Source organism: Corythoichthys intestinalis, chromosome 3 (genome assembly GCF_030265065.1).
Source record: "Corythoichthys intestinalis isolate RoL2023-P3 chromosome 3, ASM3026506v1, whole genome shotgun sequence".
Lineage (NCBI taxonomy): Eukaryota > Metazoa > Chordata > Actinopteri > Syngnathiformes > Syngnathidae > Corythoichthys > Corythoichthys intestinalis.
In genome coordinates, this window is record NC_080397.1 from 25,964,024 (window position 1) to 25,982,044 (window position 18,021).

General features: G+C 43.2%; 1 protein-coding gene and 1 long non-coding RNA gene across 2 annotated transcripts in view; one reads left to right on the forward strand and one right to left on the reverse strand.

Moving 5' to 3' along the window:
• Positions 1-18,021, reverse strand: part of ccdc180 (coiled-coil domain containing 180) — a 41,445-nt gene that overhangs the window by 12,540 nt on the left and 10,884 nt on the right. Inside the window, exons 16-25 of the mRNA XM_057830963.1 lie at positions 16,091-16,151; positions 15,936-16,024; positions 15,688-15,875; positions 15,457-15,626; positions 13,579-13,759; positions 13,368-13,514; positions 11,912-12,056; positions 4,149-4,265; positions 4,010-4,087; positions 2,703-2,920 (exon numbers count right to left, since the gene is read on the reverse strand). Of these exons, the coding sequence (XP_057686946.1) occupies positions 2,703-2,920; positions 4,010-4,087; positions 4,149-4,265; positions 11,912-12,056; positions 13,368-13,514; positions 13,579-13,759; positions 15,457-15,626; positions 15,688-15,875; positions 15,936-16,024; positions 16,091-16,151 (1,394 nt within the window). The remainder of the gene's footprint in view (positions 1-2,702; positions 2,921-4,009; positions 4,088-4,148; positions 4,266-11,911; positions 12,057-13,367; positions 13,515-13,578; positions 13,760-15,456; positions 15,627-15,687; positions 15,876-15,935; positions 16,025-16,090; positions 16,152-18,021) is intronic.
• Positions 13,306-16,151, forward strand: LOC130912871 (uncharacterized). Its single transcript, XR_009062657.1, has 3 exons — positions 13,306-13,534; positions 13,602-13,777; positions 15,696-16,151. It is a non-coding gene; the product is annotated as an uncharacterized LOC130912871 (long non-coding RNA).

The window sequence follows — 18,021 nt, forward strand, 5'->3', positions numbered from 1 at the left end:
TGGCATTAACATTAACATTCTTTTAAAGCGATCCATGGATAGAAAGACTTGTAATTCTAAAAAGATAAATGTTAGTACAAGTTATAGAAATTTTATATCAAAACCCCTCTTAATGTTTTCGTTTTAATTTGTAAAATTTTCAATCAAAAAAATAAACTAGTAGCTCGCCATTGTTGATGTCAATAATTACACAATGCTCATGGTGCTGAAACCCATAAAATCAGTTGCACCCAAGCGCTAGCAGAGGGCGACAAAACACCAAAAAACACAAGTAACAAGTGGACATGACACTGTGCTGTCATTTTAATCTGTTTGAGCGGGGCATGTGCGTTAATTGCATCAAATATTTTAAAGTGATTAATTTAAAAAACGAATTACCGCCCGTTAACGCGATAATTTTGACAGCCCTAAATTAATTTAAAAAATAATAATAAAGCAAATGTGACACACAGAAGGGCTTGCTAAAATTTTCTTAAATATATTGTTCTACGTAAAGGATGTCAGCCAAGGTCGGCCCTCCACATTTTTACCACACCAAATCTGGCCCCCTTTGCAAAAAGTTTGGACACCCCTGATTTACGCCATTTTCGTCTTGAACATGTATGTTTATGATGTAAATAGTTTTTAAGCACCGTTGGATAACATTGATAGTCCAACAGAATATAAAAGAGGGCTTTTTTCACTGCCACAAGAGCTAAATTTTATAAGGGTGCAAAATTTGACAGAATATCGGTCCGTGAAAAAAAGACGCAAATCACACTGGTCCGTGGTGCAAAAAAGGTTGGGGACCCCTGGACTAAAGTATCTCCATGCGATTTCCCCAGAAATGCCATTTCCTAGTTAATAGGATAACATAATTAATAGGGTTGTTCCGATCATGTTTTTTTGCTCCCGATCCGATCCCGATCGATTTCCCGATCCGATAGCATTTTTTTTTTTTTTTTTTTGCTCCCGATTCAATTCCAATCATTCCCGATAATTTTTCCCGATCATATACTGTACATTTTGGCAATGCATTAAGAAAAAAATGAATAAAACTCGGACGAATATATAGTACATTCAACATACAGTACATACAGTTGTGGTCAAAAGTTTACATACACTTGTGAAGAACATAATGTCGTGGCTCTCTTGAGTTTCCAGTTATTTCTACAACTCTGATTTTTCTCTGATAGAGTGATTGGAACAGATACTTCTTTGTCACAAAAAACATTGATGAAGTTTGGTTCTTTTATGACTTTATTATGAGTGAACAGAAAAAAGTGATCAAATCTGCTGGGTCAAAAATATACATACAGAAGCGCTAATATTTGATAACATGTCCCTTGGCCATTTTCACTTCAATTAGGCGCTTTTGGTAGGCATCCACAAGCTTCTGCCAAGCTTCTGGTTGAATCTTTGACCACTCCTCTTGACAGAATTGGTGCAGTTCAGTTAAATTTGATGGCTTTCTGACATGGACTTGTTTCTTCAGCATCGTCCACAAGTTCTCAATGGGGTTTAAGTCAGGACTTTGGGAAGGCCATTCGAAAACATTAATTCTAGCCTGATTTAGCCATTCCATTACCACTTTTGATGTGTGTTTGGGGTCATTGTCCTGTTGGAACACCCAACTGCGCCCAAGACCCAATCTTCGAGCTGATGACGTTGGTTATCTTGAAGAATTTGAAGGTAATCCTCCTTATTCATTATCCCATTTACTCTCTGTAAAGCACCAGTTCCATTGGCAGCAAAACAGCCCCACAGCATAATACTTCCACCACCGTGCTTGACGGTAGGCATGGTGTACTTGGGGTTAAAGGCCTCACCTTTTCTCCACAAGTGTATGTAAACTTTTGACCACAACTGTAAGTACTGTATTTGTTTATTATGACAATAAATCCTCAAGATGGCATTTACATTATTAACATATTTTCTGTGAGAGGGATCCACGGATAGAAAGACTTGTAATTCATAAACGTGACTGTATATTGTGACTAAATATTGCCATCTAGTGTATTTGTTGAGCTTTCAGTAAATGATACTGCAGCCATTTAACTTCTGCCCAAATGCATGATGGGAAGTGCAACCTTGACTGTGCGTAGGGGCACCAATTGATGTATCTTCTCTGCGTTGGGACAGAACATAGGGTGTTAAGAAAATGATCAACTACTGTCTTTCTTCCCCACATTGCATCCCATGTTGTTTTTAATTGCTGAGAGGTATTGTAAGGCTTTAGCTACATAAAAAATGGCTCCAAAGGCTGTCAAAATTCTCTCTATTCATTATACGCTTCCTATTAGCGCTATCTATAGGTAAAACGACGTCTTTATAGATTGAATTCGACAATGCGTGAGTGGGTCGTGCAGCGCCTGCGTTAATTATTTAACGTGATTAATCAAAAAAATTTAATTACCGCCGTTAACGCAATAAATTTGATAGCCCTACTTTAAGCCAAAACTACTCTGGATGAGTGTAAGACATTTTGTCTGTAACGTTAAATACAATTAGAAAACGATTTAAATTTAAAAAAATATATATATTAAAAAAAGGCATGTCCGATATTTTTTTGCCGATTCCGATACTTTGAAAATGACGTGATCAGCATCCCGATCGATCGGGACATCTTTAATGATTAAATATTTGAATGAAAAATGTGTGGCTGTGAATGACTTTATATCTTGTTCTTGAAATGAAATCAATCTATATTTGCAAATGTGCACCTGTTGAGCGACTTGACCACGCTCACAATGGGGTCTTCCATAATGTTTCCTCCAGAGCGGCAAGGTTGCAGAAGGGCAGGGGGCGGAGCCGACCAAACCTGCTTCCTGGTTTTGGACACAGTGGGCGGAGCTACACTTTCCTCATCCAAGTAGTGTCGCCGCTTCCTCAGGTCCTCGCTGATGGCTGCCAACAAGGTGAACACCTGCTCCGCGCACACCTATAAAGATGGTTCACCCTCTGATTATGTAATATTGAGATTTTTTTTTTTCTTTCATTTTGGGACATTGCCAGCTCATTTCGTGTTCATTGACCCAAAAACAGATAGGAGGTGACCCATAAATGCCCCCAAATGAACATAAAGACACCCAGAAATGGTCCAAAATCAACAAGAAGTGACCTGTAAATGGACTTTTAACTCATTCATTCCATCCTATTAAAAATAGATTGGATGTCTCACTCCGCCAATGAGTGAAGTTTAGGACATTTCCGTGTCACTTCCTGTTCAGTGACCCAAATCAACAAGAAATGACCTAACACCCCAAAATAAACAGGGAGTGATCTAGAAATGCTCCAATTTCAACAAGAAGCGACCTGAAACACACCAAATTTAACAGGAAGTGACCCTTCAATGCACTTTTAACTCATTTGCATCTCGCACCCTCAATGGCTGCCAATTAGGTAATTTTGGGACATGACAGGTAACAACATCCTGTTGATTTTTTTGTCATACCATGTTGATTTCTAGGCATTTTTGGATCTCTCCCTGTTGACTTCTGGTCGCTTCTTTTTCATTTTGGCACATTTCAATGTCACTTCCTGTTTAGTGACCCAAAATCATCCGGATGTGACACAGAAGTGCCCGAAAATGAACAGGAAGTGACCTGAAACACCCTAAAATTAGCAGGATTTGGTTGATTTCTGGGTCCCTTTCGGTTGACTTTGGGCCACTTCCTTTTCATTTTGGGACATTTCCATGTCACTTCCTGTTCAGTGACCCAAAATCAACAGGAAATGACCCAGAAATGCCCTAAAATCAACAGGAAATGACCAGGAACGCCTTAAATTAACAGGAAGTGATCCAGAAATACTCCAAAATAATAAAGAAGTGACCTTAAATGCCCTAAAATTAGCAGGAATTGGTTAATTTTTGGTTACCTCTTGTTGATTTTAGGGCGATTTTGGGTAACTTCCTGTTAATTTTGGGGCATTTCATATTCATTACTTTTGATTTTGGGGTATTTTTTGTGTCACTTCCTGTTGATTTTGTGTAGTTTGATCATTTGAAGAAAAAAAAGTGCATCCGTACCTCTTCTTCCTCCAGCATTTTCCTGAGTTGCTCCACGCGAGCGCTGATGACCGCCTCCTGCTGGTTGCTGCTGGCCGCCTAAAAGCACGCGAGGTCAGGGCGAAGGCGGAGTCGAGAAGCGGGCAGCGGCGCCACCCACCTCGGCTTTAACTTCCACTTGTGTGCTGCTGAGGATCCTCTCGATCTTCTCAATGAACTTGACTTCAGCCTGCAGCACGCACAGCTTCTCCTCTAGACGACCGGATGCCGCCTTCACCTGTCCAAAATAACGCGGTCAAAATTCTAGATATTTCCCAGCAGGGACACATCCTGTAAATTTTGGATTAATTCCTCTTAATTTTAGCGCACTTCTGGGTTACTTCCTATTCATCGGTCACCTCCTGCTGATTATTAGTCTTAACCCCTTGTACTGACTCCATTTTAAAAGCTCAACACAAGTTGACTATTTATTCCAAGTCGGCAGCAATGATACAGCATAGAGAGACACAAGCGAGTCAACAAAAGGTTCCCAAGAAAAATGACAACGATTAGTTTAACATTCAGGCTTTTATAGGCTCTAGTGAGGCAGGGTGTGGTCCGGAAGAAGGGTGTGTTTGGGCGTTGTTTAGAATTATTTTCTGTTGTGGGTTGGGCGGGAGAGTTTCGGGCGTTACTGTTGACCGGGTAATGAGAGTTGAGGATTTTGCAATCCTCAGCCCCATGTGAGTGTTTAGTGTTCACTTCTCGGTCGCTGGTTCCTCTGTATCAGATGTTCCTTGATGCTGGACAAGATGTCCCGACATTTGTTCTGGACTGTCCGGAAGAGCTGATTGCGGGATTTGGTGGTGCAGACGTGGGCTTGTAGATGTCTTGCCTATCACCTGGTTGTCAGCGTCAATCTTGCTCAGTCAGCTGCATGACGCGCGCATTGGGCTTCGGTGGTCAGAAGGCGTCCTGTATCTTTCTATCCTTGTCTGCCCGTTGTCTTGCCAGCTCTAATCATTTCATGTTTTTCTTAAATTATGATATAAATTGTATTTATTTTATATTGTGTGGGTTAGAGTAATACAAACAGTAAATACGAGAAAATATACTATTCCCTTCAGTGGACAGAAGTGACCCGGGAAAGCCCCATAATCAAAAGGAAGTGATTTGGAAATGCCCTAAAATCAGCAAAGAATGATCCAAAATTGACAGGAAGTGACCATTGAATACCCCAAAGTATACAGGAAGGGACCCAAAATCAACAAGAAATGAACAGGAAATGCCCCACAATTAATAGGAAGTGACTGATGAACAGGAAGTGACACAATATTAAGAGGAAATGATACAAAATGTATAGGAAATGACTCCTATATACCCTAAATTGTAAAGGAAGTGATCCAAAATCAATAGAAATTGACCCTAAGATTTTCGGTGGCACTGAAACATGAGCATTCACTGTACAGGTAACTTCCTGCACATTTAAAAAAAATAGTCTGTTGAATTTAGGCCATTTCTGGGTCAATTCATATAGATTTGGGGGCTTTTTCAGGTCACTTTCTGCACATTTTGGGCCATTCTGGGGTCCTTTCCTTTAAATTTTGTGTCATTTCCTGTCGATTTTAGGACATTTCTGGGTCACTTCCTGTAGATTTGGGGGATTTTTATGGATTCTTTGTACACAATTTGGGTCACTTTCACTTTTTTAACCCTTTCAGACCAAAGCATGCGGCTTAAAGGACATGACGCGTTCGCATCTCCTAACCAATAAATACACTGAATTTAGTTGCTATACCAACTTCTAGGAGATGATTGGCTGAAATTTTACCCATCGAAATCAAAACAAGAGGTTTGGCACGCCCTCTATTTTTGGCTCTTTGAAAATGGCCGACCAAACGCAACTTCAAAAAGGATAACGTAAAGTGCTCACTTCTCATCAAAAACACATTAACATTAAAAAATAACCAATAAAGGCATGAAATATCCCAGACCAAAAAATTACACTTTGTTCTGGTGTTTGAGTAGAGTAAAAATCAGTGCAGACTTATTTATTTTGCTCAGCAGAAAAAATACGTGTCTGCAGGGGTTAAATATGAATAAATATTAATATTATATATTAATATAAATATTCTCTTAACATTTTTATACTAGATACGAAAAGCACACTGTGAGCTAATGGGGACGAGTGTCGTACTTGACGGCCGTTTTGTGTCAGTACCATTGGATAAACATTCTATTCAATAGAGCCATCCAGCGTGTATTGTCAAATAATAATATTGTAATATTTTCCAACCAATTTTCAAACTGCTTGCTTTTTAATTAGGCCTGAACGATATTGGAAATTAAAAAAAAAAAAACTATCATTGTGATTTTTTGGGGGGTTTGCGATATATCGCGACATTATATTGCAATATTAAAAGTAGAATTTTCTTTTTTTTTATACACCTGTCATGTTCAGCTGATTGACAAGGAGAATGGAAATCTATGTGTCCGATTGGTCTGAGCACTTTGATTGTATCACATGTGAGTCGGACAAACTCCCATTGTGGTCATTCAACGTGCCTTGTTTATTAGAAGAAAGCAGCGAACAGGAAGGGGTCATGGGGGGACAGACGAAAAGAGAAAAGGAGTGAGAGAAGCACAAACAACAACAAGAAATACAGGTCCTTCTCAAAAAATGAGCATATTGTGATAAAGTTCATTATTTTCTGCAATGTACTGATAAACATTAGACTTTCATATATTTTAGATTCATCACATGCAACTGAAGTAGTTCAAGCCTTTTATTGTTCTAATATTGATGATTTTGGCAAAAAAGTCAAGAAAAAAACAAAAATCCCTATCTCAAAAGATTAGCATATCATGAAAAGGTACTCTAAAGAAGCTACTAACCTAATAGTTTGAATCAACGAATTAACTCAAAACCCCTGCGAAAGATTCCTGTGGCTTTTAAAAACTCCCAGCCTGATTCATTACTCAAAACCGCACATGGGCAAGACTGCCGACCTGACTGCTGTCCAGAAGGCCATCATCGACACCCTCAAGCAAGAGGCTAAGACACAGAAAGAAATTTCTGAGCGAATAGGCTGTTCGCAAAGTCCTCTATCAAGGCACCTCAGTGGTAAGTCTGTGGGAAGGAAAAAGTGTGGCAGGAAAAGCTGCACAACCAGAAGAGGTGACCACACCCTGAGAAAGATTGTGGAGAAAGGCCGATTCCAGACCTTGGGGGACCTGCAGAAACAGTGGACTGAGTCTGGAGTAGAAACATCCAGAGCCACCGTGCACAGGCGTGTGCTGGAAATGGGCTACAGGTGACGCATTCCCCAGGTCAAGCCACTTTTGAACCTGAAACAGCGGCAGAAGCGCCTGACCTGGGCTACAGAGAAGCAGCACTGGACTGTTTGTTGCTCAGTGGTCCAAAGTACTTTTTTCAGATGAAAGCAAATTTTGCATGTCATTCGGAAATCAAGGTGCCAGAGTTTGGAGGAAGACCGTGGAGATGGAAATGCCAAAATGCCTGAAGTCCAGTGTCAAGTACCCACAGTCAGTGATAGTCTGGGGTGCCATTTCAGCTGCTGGTTTTGGTCTACTGTGTTTTATCAAGGGCAGGGCCAATGCAGCAAGCTATCAGGAGATTTTGGAGCACTTCATGCTTCCATCTGCTGAAAAGCTTTATGGAGATGAAGATTTCATTTTTCAGCACAACCTGGAACCTTCTCACAGTGCCAAAACCACTGGTAAATGGTTTACTGACCATGGCATTACTGTGCTCAATGGACCTGCCAACTGTCCTGACCTGAACCCCATAGAGAATATGTGGGATATTGTGAAGAGGAAGTTGAGAGACACCAGACTCAACACTGTGGATGAGGTTAAGGCCGCTATCGAAGCATCCTGGGCCTCCATAACACCTCAGTAGTGCCACAGGCTGATTGCCTCCATGGCACGCCGCATTAAAGCAGTCATTTCTGCAAAAGGATTCAAAAGTTTTGAGTGCATAGTGTTGGAATTTAGTCCCCCCGGCCAAAGGTGCACGGAAATGGCGGCAGCCGAACGGAAATGGTGCTCCGCTGTTTACCGCCCCCGCGAGCCAAACCGGGAGGAAGCAAAATTCCGCGCGTTCTCTTCTTATTTTAACCCTTTGTACTGACTCCATGTTTCAAAAGTTTGAAGAAGACTCGCCGAAAACAGGTTGACAATTTATTCGTCAACAATGGTAAAAAAAAAAGGCAAAAACACGACGAAGGGACCAATGCTGAATCCAAAGCAAGGCTACATAGAAAATGTGTCTGAGCAGCAAAAATCTGTGTTATCTCAGTGTCCAGTGTTTTTTTAAGTCCGTGGTGTAGGAGGCCGGGCCGAAGGTGTGTCCGGGCGTTGCTTTTGGGACCTTCCCCCTGTGGCTGGCTTTGGGCTGTTTAGGTTCGTGCGTGGATGGGACGTGGTTGCCACAGCGACCGACGCTGGTCTTGACGTCCCAAGCGCCCGCTATCAACTTTGTTATCCGGGCTGGCGCTACTTGTTTTAGGACAAAGCGCGCTGGTCTTTGTCCTTGTTCGTTGTCGGGAGAACTGATTGCCAGAGTTGATGCGTCAATCTTGCTCGTGACGCACACGTTGGGCTTCTGTGATAAGATGGCGTTGTGTATCTATTCTGCTTATTTAAACTATGGTGTGCTATTTATTTTACATTAGGTGTATTAGAGTAGTGCAGCCCTACAGTAAATATGAGAAATGATACTATTCCCTGATTAATTATATTACGTGTGTTCGAGTAATGCAAACAGTTAGATGGTGCCTACGAGAAACGGTACCATTTTTCCTTTTCCCCCTCATGAGCGCCGATAAGGTGATTCACTTTAATGTGTTCAAGGGCCCGGAGTGAAGTCTGCCTAAATCAGGGGTATCCAAACTTTTTGCAAAGGGGGCCAGATTTGGTGTGGTAAAAATGTGGGGGGCTGACCTTGGCTGACGTCCTTTATGTAGAACAATATATTTATGCAAATTTTAGCTAGCCATTCTGTGTGTCACATTTGCTTTATTATTTTTTATTCAATAATTTCAACAATCTCGCAACTAGCCTTTGTGGCGTTCTCTTTCGACTCTCCGGCTCTTGCGAAATACTGCTGCTGTGAAATTAAACTAGCTTCAAGTTGCTTCAATTTCTGGCTACGTATCTTCCCTGTAATCTTGTCGTACATGTCAGCGTGTCTTGTTTGGTAATATCGCCTCTCATTGAAATCTTTAAAAACAGCGACTGTCTTTTTGCAAATGTGGCAGACAGTTGTTGCATATTTTAGTGAAGAATAGTAAAATTAGACTGACACTCGGTGGATCACCTGGGTCCTTTGAGAATACTTGGAACCCTTTTTTGTTATATGTTAGGAGCACAGATTGTCATCTTGATATACATTTTTGAAATATGCCTGAAAACCCTCATAATATAGATGTACACTTTTGTTAGTTAGCCTTTGTTCCTTTAACAATACTACAACAACAACAAACTATAACAACAATACAGTGGTACCTCTACATACGAAGTTAATCCGTTCCAGGACCTTGTTTGTAAGTCGAAATGGTCGTATGTCGAGCAGGATTTTCCCATAGGAATACATTATAATTCCATTAATTCGTTCCACAGCCCAAAAACCTGCACTAAATCCTTAAAAAAATACTGCTGGTGCTATTACAAATGGCAATTACACGTAGCAAAACAAATAAATTATAAATCAAAATTGGAATAATGTAATAAAAAGAATAATAATAATTCCTGTAATAGTGTAACGAATCGGGTTCTAATAAGGCGGACGTTTTTTTGTGTACCTGAACGCACCGCGGGGCTCACGTGCCAGAAACAGACCGGTGAGCTTGAGTTTCACTTTCACTTTGAATGTTCTCTTGAGAACACCATCATTTGAGGCAGACAGCAGGCGTTTTGTGTTGAATAAGTTGTAAAAGAAATGATGAAAACGTGGCGAAGCTGGCGATTTCTTTGGAGACAATAAGAATTGTCAGCTTAATTTATAAAGACTGGCGAACGATGGTCGGAGGAGGACCGTGGAGATGTATTGTTGAGCCATTTCACGGATGCCCACCCCACGCTCATATTTTTCTGTCATTTGCATCTTCATTTCGAAGGTAAGCATCAACTTTTTCCTTGTTTCACCACCTGTACCAACCTTTTCTGAAACCTGTGTTGATTTGTCACACAAGAAAATCCGCCGTGCATTCGTCTGCGGTGCTGCCATTGTCGTCGTATTTCGAGCATGTCGTCGGATGTAGAAACAAATGGCGAGTCAAATTTTACGTCGGATGTCGAAAAGTTCGTGTGTCGAAGCGATCGTATGTAGAGGTACCACTGTACATGGGTTCGGAGATATGTGCCGGGGGTTTCGGGCGACGGGGGGTTTCGTCATGTTTTTTTTTTTTCTCTCCATTTTCTTTTCGGGTTGGTTGTTCTGTTTGGTTTGCTATATTAAAATAAAAGTTAAGGGGGATTTGATGACCTGATGATGGGCACATCTACTGCTGTTTACCTCTTTAATGTGGATTGTCCCACTTGCTTCTGAAAAAAAAAAAAAAAAAAAAATAGTCCAATTTCCACCTATCCTTGAAGCGTCGGCCGTCGCAGTCAACTTTTTTTTGTTTGTTATTGTCACCATTTTAGAAAATTGGGAGTAAAGAGTCACATGGAGTAATGTTGCTTAGAGCAGGGGTTCCCAACCTATTCCACTAAGGCACACTGTGGGTGCAGGATTTCATTCTTACCAAACAAGATGACAACACTTTTTCCCCAATCTGGTGTTTTACAAGTGCAATCAGTTGATTGCAGTCAGGTGTGGCTTGTTTTAGCAGAAGCCTCATTGGTTCAACTGTCTCTGCTGGATCGGCTGGAACAAAAACCAGGACCCACAGTGTGCCTTGAGGACTGGGTTGAAAACCCCTGGCTTAGAGTGCTGCTGCATTTTACTGGGTAAATGAGGAGCAGCATTTAGTGTGTAAGATACTTCATATGCTGGTAGCAGTACTGCTGACCAATTTATTAAGTCTGTGTGTGGGCCAGACGTTATTGATTTTATGACAGAGGCTGGGGGCCGGATGAAATTTGACCACGGGCCGCATTTGGCCCCCGGGCCGGACTTTGGACATGTCTGGCCTAAACTATAGTTAGATGAATGTGTTAGACTAATGCAAACAGTTATATGGTGTGTGGGAGAACGGTACCTATTCCCTTCAATAGCTGATATAATTAATTGAAGGTTGACTTTTTTTGTATTAAAAAACACCTTTTTTGTATTGGTCGGATGAAATATGCTACTTTTTTGAGATAGGGATTTTTGTTTTTTTCTTGACTTTTTTGCCAAAATCCTCACTATTAAAACAATAAAGGCTTGAACTACTTCAGTTGTGTGTAATGAATCTAAAATATATGAAAGTTTAATGTTTATCAGTACATTCCATAAAATAATAAATTTATCACAATATGCTAATTATTTTAAAAGGACCTGTACATTGAACGCCTACACTAACTATGAATATGTTGGTGATATCGTTAGCTAGATGTATATCCGGTTGACACCATGTGGGGGGGCCTGATGACCAAGGAGAAAGGGGGGGGGGTTCAAAAAGTTAAGTGATTGAGAGGGGTGGAGTGTACACAAATCAGCCATGAGAGCTGTAGAACCCAATATTTGTGTGAATCCCTTGTGACTTGTGAGTGTATGTTAGCATTCAATTCTATGCTGCCTAATTGCTAATCCTGACACCGAGTTTTTCTATTAGAGTGTGTCTAATTGCACCCAGTCATGCGTGAATCCCATCCCCAATGTTCAAACGATATATCGTTCAGGCCTATTTTTAATCAATGTCAGAGATGCAGTAATGGAACTGCATACTTTAAAATAATTCTATTCTAACATCAGTCTATGCAAGTGTGCGCCACCTGCTGTAGGGTCTTGGTCTGCAGATTGTGCAGGTCGTTGTAGACTCGCTCTTCAGTCATGCTGATTCGTTTGCTTTCCTCCTTCAGACGCCTCTGGAAGACTTTCACCTCGTGACGCGTGTAGTCACCTCCTTCGCTGAACAACCTGAGTGCAGTGCAGCACAGATGAATTTTTAGAACAAATATTTTTGCGACTGAATAATTCTATGACTGAAATTTTGGGAGTGATTTTTTTGCAACAAAATTTTGTGACCCATTGTGTGATTTTCCAATTTTTTTTAGACTCAACTTTTTTCCGATTTTTTTTCGACTAATACAAGTATGAAGTAGTTCTGAATTTGCGTACTTATATCATTAATAGAGTTGTCCAATAATATTGGCGGATAAAAGCGTTTTAGAATGCTATCGCATAACATCAACATTGGCTTTTCAATATCGGTTTTGGCCCAACATGCATGTTACCTTCAAAGACATCGTCGTGCAATATAGGCACTTTTCGCATAACTTCAGTTGTTCTCTTATTTTTCACAGAATGTTTATTTGGAAAACCTTGAAGTTGTTATATTTATCGTTATTAAAGCATCCAGTGGGGCATCACAATACAAGTAATGTTAAGTCCACGACTGCATATATCGACATCGGTTTGATATCGGTATTGGAATTTTGGGATTAGACAATATCGGTTAAAAATTTATTATTGGACAACTCTAATTTTATATGTATTTTTTGCAGCTGCATTTTTGCAAATAAATTCTTGCAAATTTTTTTTGCGACTGAATCATTTTATGACTGAAATTTTACGACTAGTAATGTAACCTGGGGTCATTGGGTCAACATTAGACACTGTCACCTAGGTGACCCAGCTGTGGTTGATCAAGCTGCAGATTGTGTACAGGTAGCGTTCGCTTGCCCCCATTATTCTCCTTTCCAGATTCAGAGCCATCTCGAGGCTTTCTCAGCTGCTTCGGTGATATTTTTGATGGCTCTGCTCCTTGCCATTCCCATGATGCCCAGGGTACTACCACAAATCCTCTACACTTGATTTTCAGCCCTGCCCTGTGCACGACAGTGGATGACCAGGCCTTTGTTTCTGGACCGCTTCCTTTCATGGGGGCCTCCAACTCAATTTTTAGGGGTTTAATTTTTGCAACTGAATTATTACTACTCATTCATTCATTCATTCATTTTCCATGCCGCTTTTCCTCACGAGGGTCGCGGAGGTGCTGGAGCCTATCCCAGCTCATTTTTTGCTATTTATTTTTTGCAACTGACCATTGCCATTGAATTCTCTGAAATAAGTATTTATTTATTTATTTATTTATTTTTTTTTGCAATTTTTTGTTGTTGTTGAGTTTTTGCAGGTGATTTTTTCAGCACTAAACTTCAATGCTGAAAAATACCATTGTTAGAAAATCATACTCCGATTGACTTCCGTGGGACGGCGGTCCGGGCCGACCTGAAGGACTTTAGGAGTTGCTGGGTCTGGTTTCGGAGGCGGTCCATCTGAAGCTGAAGCGTGAGCCGGAAGGACGAGTGCGAACTCTGGGTGTGTTTGATGTGCTCATCCAAACGGTCCTGCAGGGTGGCGCTCAGCACCTCCAGACTGACGCCGGCAAGCGGAACGTGAGAAGGGTGCGCGGGAACGCTGGCGCGCACGGCTCCCTTACCGACGGCTGCCGTCTGTTTTCAGGACGCCGACTTCCATCTTGGCCAGCGCGGCAGTCAGCCTTCGGTTCTTGTCGTCGGTGGACGACTGCAGCTCCCGCAGCGACGCCGCGCAGGACTTCAGCATGTTCGACACTTCCCGGCAGTGAGCTTCCACGCGCTGCTTGTGAAGCTGGAGCTCCGCTAAGGTCGTTGGCAAACGTGAGGCTTAAGATTAGCGTGGCACCGATACTGATTCCAATACCTGGCTATGTACAGATACATTTGGAAGAATATATATACATACATACTGTATGTATGTACTTTTCTTTTAATACTAAATGTCTACATGCTCACTTGAAATGTAAAGTCACTGCTATCATGGCTTGGTCAGACAGCGCTTAACTCATTGTCTGCCTTTGATGGTGCTAGATGTCCAATCCATTCGAAGTGGCTCATTCATTCGCTGCCATCCTCCTGCTTCAAATGGATTGGACTTCTACAAGTGATTTTAGTTGATGGCAAAAGCCTGAAAAGACCTTTTATTGCACCTACCAGCATGGCCGCCCTGAGTCAATGGATTGAAAAATCAAGTCCTAAATACATGATATCCATCCATGATCTACTGCTTAATCCGAGGTTGGGTCGCTAGGGCAGCAGTTTTAGGAAGAAAGCCCAGACTTCCCTCTCCCCAGCCACTTCAACCAGCTCCTCCGGCGGGATCCCCAGGCGCTCCCAGGCGAGCCTCGAGACAAAGTCTCTCCAGCGTGTCCTGGGTCGTCCCTGGGGCCTCTCGTCGGTGGGACATGCCTGGAACACCTCTACAGGGAGGAGTCCAGGAGGCATCCGAACCAAATTTCCGTGCCACCTCAACTGGCTCCTCCCAACAAGGAGGAGTAGTGGCACAACACGAGTCCCTCCCAGATGATTGAGCTTCTCACCCTATCGCCAAGGGTAAGCCTGGACACCATGCGGAGGAAACTCATTTCGGCCGTATGTATCCGGGATGTTGTTCTTTCGGTCACGACCCACAGCTCGTGACCATAGGTGAGGGTAGGAGCGTAGATCGACTGGTAAATCAAGAGCTTTGCCTTTTGGCTCATCTCCTCCTTCACCACTACGTACCGGTGCAGAGTACGCATCACTGCAGACGTTGCACCGGTCCACCTTTCTAGGATTTCATCGTCCCTACCAAATTGGCCTCAGGGCGACCATGCTGTTAGGGGCGATGTGTCCATTAAAGTTAATGCATTGACATTAAAATGAATGCGCAACTAGCTTATTTTACTAATCTCAAAGGATCTGCTATTACTCAGTGGGAGCAATTGACAGCGCTAGACCTCCAATGTGTTTGAAGTGGGAGGTTCATTCGCTGCCAACCTCCCACTTCAAATGGATTAAACGTTGATGAGTGAAAAAGTCATTTCATTTGATGGCAGAAGCATTGGATGCTACGATCCGATACTCAGTGTCAGTGTCAGTACGGTTATTTTAGGAGTATCGGACAGTAAAAAATTTGGTGACCCAATAGTCGCGTTTTCAGTACCATCATGCTTTTTGGCTGCTGTAAATCAAACCACGAGGTAAATTTGTCCGTTGAGTGAAACTCTTTAGGAACTAAAGATAGTAACAGAGCATTGCGTAACATTCTTGAAGCAGTACCAGCAGGAATCGGCTTAATACAAAAATGAAGGTATCGGATCAGTATTTGCAAAATCGAATCAGATCGGAAGTAAAAAAATCAACATTCCTAATGGGAATGCAAATGTTAGTCAAAATGCTAATCCTGCTAATGAACCTGCCAACATGAAAATCTATTAAAATTGAGTGGGCCCTTACTGTCATCAATGGCAGCCGATTTATGAGGCTAATCCCCAAGTAATGCTAGGGGAGGCACGTACCCATGCGCGGGATGTAGATGCAGGTCTTGACGTGTTGCGGGTCAAGGGGTTGCATTTGCAGCTCGTGGTATGCGCGTACCGCTGCCTTCCTGTCTGTCACTGTGGCGACCGCCGATGTCAGCACTTCTTGGAAACGTCGCTCCACATAATCTAGGAACCACATACGCATCCTGTGCGGGCAGGCGGTCAGTGGGGAATGCCTAGGCAAAGGGCTAGCGCCAACTAACGTACTTGTTTAGTGCTTGCAGGAGCAGCTCGATGGGGAAGGAGCTCAGGTGTGTTTCTTGTTGCTTGCTCATGTTGCCGGGGAGATCGGAGGCTGGGCATCTGAAAGCGGGGCCGGTGTAGGCCACACCCCTGGAAGATTTCAAGTTGACCTTGCTGCCGAGGTCGTAGAGGTCCAGGAGAGATGACTCGGCCTGAAGGCCCGCTTGTTAGTGTCGGCTCGTTCCGAGTGGCCGATTGCAAACAGACCTCACCTCGGCCAGCGAATCGGAAGACCCTGGCTCCGCGTCGTTTCGACGGCCAATCGCTTCTTCTTCTGAAATATTGCCCGCTGGATGACTCTCTAAACACACGCACGAAAATTTATCGGCGAGGCCAGCATAATGACATCGTCACCACGCAGACAAACCTCGAACGTTGCCTTTGACCTTGTCATCGACGGCCGGCAACTTCTTCAGGTCTTCGGGACTCTTAACAACATGGACGTTGTCGTCATCAAAAATGGGGTTTTGTCACCAATTTTTGCAAATAAATTTCACAGACTAATTTTTTTGCAACTGAAGAAGAGTGAATTATTTTGTCACTGAATGAATGAATTTTTGTAACTGAATTGTTTTGCAATTTAATATTTTTTGTCAAGGATTTTTTTTTTTTTGATACTGAATTTGTCATGGCTTCTGTTCCTGGTGCTTCGCGCCCTGATTGCTTTCAATGATCCCCACCTGTTGTCAACCCACTTCCTCATTGCCCAGCCAATAGCACTGCTTCACTCTGCAATTAACCTGTGTATTTAAAGCCCTGTTTTATGTGCCTCTCCGTCAGACCGTCTGCGAAGACTACCCGTTACCTGCCTGCCTAGCTCTCTGAATCTGACTCTTGTTGCTGAATCTGAACCTGCCTGACAGCAGCCGTCTCTCCTCTCCTGCTAACTCGACCTACCTTCTGTTTTTTGGAACCCCGACTCCTGCCTAGCAGTTATCTGTACTGCTGCCGTATTTTCACCTGCCATGCTGTAACCTTTACAATAAACTATTGGAAACGTGACATATTTGTGGTTGTCCTTTTACTGGTTCGTGACAGTACAGTCCGACCAGCAAGGACATCTCGATCTTCTCCCGAACACACCCGCAATGTCCACTTTGTCCTCCATCGCCTCCTGGAAAACTCTACGTCAAGGCTGAGAGATGTGAATTCCATGCTTAATCCATGGCTTTCCTAGGGTACATTGTGGCAGAGGAGAGCATCCAAATGGACCCAGTCAAGGTCTCTGCGGTGACTTCATGACCTGTGCCAGAAAACAGGAAGAAACTTCAGCAGTTCCTCAGCTTTGCAAACTTCTACCGCAAGTTCATCTGCAATTACAGTACTGTCGTCTCCCCTCTCATCACCCTGACCAGCCCCAAGCAGCCCTTTGTCTTCAGGAGCAAATTAAGCATTTGGTATCCTCACGTCACGCTTGTCTTCTGCCCCCATCCTCCAGAAGCCGGACCCAGAGCGGTAGTTAATTGTGGAAGCGGATGCCTCTGATGTGGGAGTCAGCGCTGTGCTCTCTCAGCGCGCAGGAGAGGATGGTAAACTCCATCCCTGTGCATTCTTCTCTCGTAGACTATCCCCACGGGATCACAGGTCCTGCAGTGGGGACACAACTCCTATCTCGCTTACCATTCTGGATCCACGCGCACCTGCAATCTACTCTCACAGCGTTTCTGATGGCTGTCCCTTCTGAGGGATGTGCGAGAGTTTGTCCGTGGCTTTCCCACCTGTAACTGAAGCAAATCATCCAACCAGCCCCCTGCTGGCCTACTTCGCCCCCTGCCTGTAGCCTTTTGGCCTTGGTCCCATGTGTCATTGGATTTTGTTACGGGGCTGCCTCCACCTGGCGGCACGACAGTCATCCTCACCATTGTAGACAGTTTCAGCAAGACGCCCCGTTTTGTTCCTTTCCCAAAGCTACCGTCAACCAAGGAGACTGCCCAGGTGTTCTTGGACAGAGCATTCCGGATACACGGGCTACTGAGAGATGTCGTGTCCGACCTAGGCTCGCAGTTCACTTCCACGTTTTGGAATACAGTCTGCTGGGAACCACTGTTAGCCTCTCCTCAGGATTCCAACCCCGGTCCAATGGCCAGTCAGAGTGGGTTAATCAGGAGTTTGAGAAGGCCCTTCGGTGCATGGCATCGTACAACCCCCGGTCCAGGGCAAAGCAACTGCCATGGGTGGAATATGCTCATAACACCCTTACCTGCTCTGCCATGGGCATGTGCACCTTCCAGTGTGTGTATGGTTAACAACCACCGCTGTTTGCCAGCCAGGAGGCCAGGATCACCTGTCCTTCAGCTC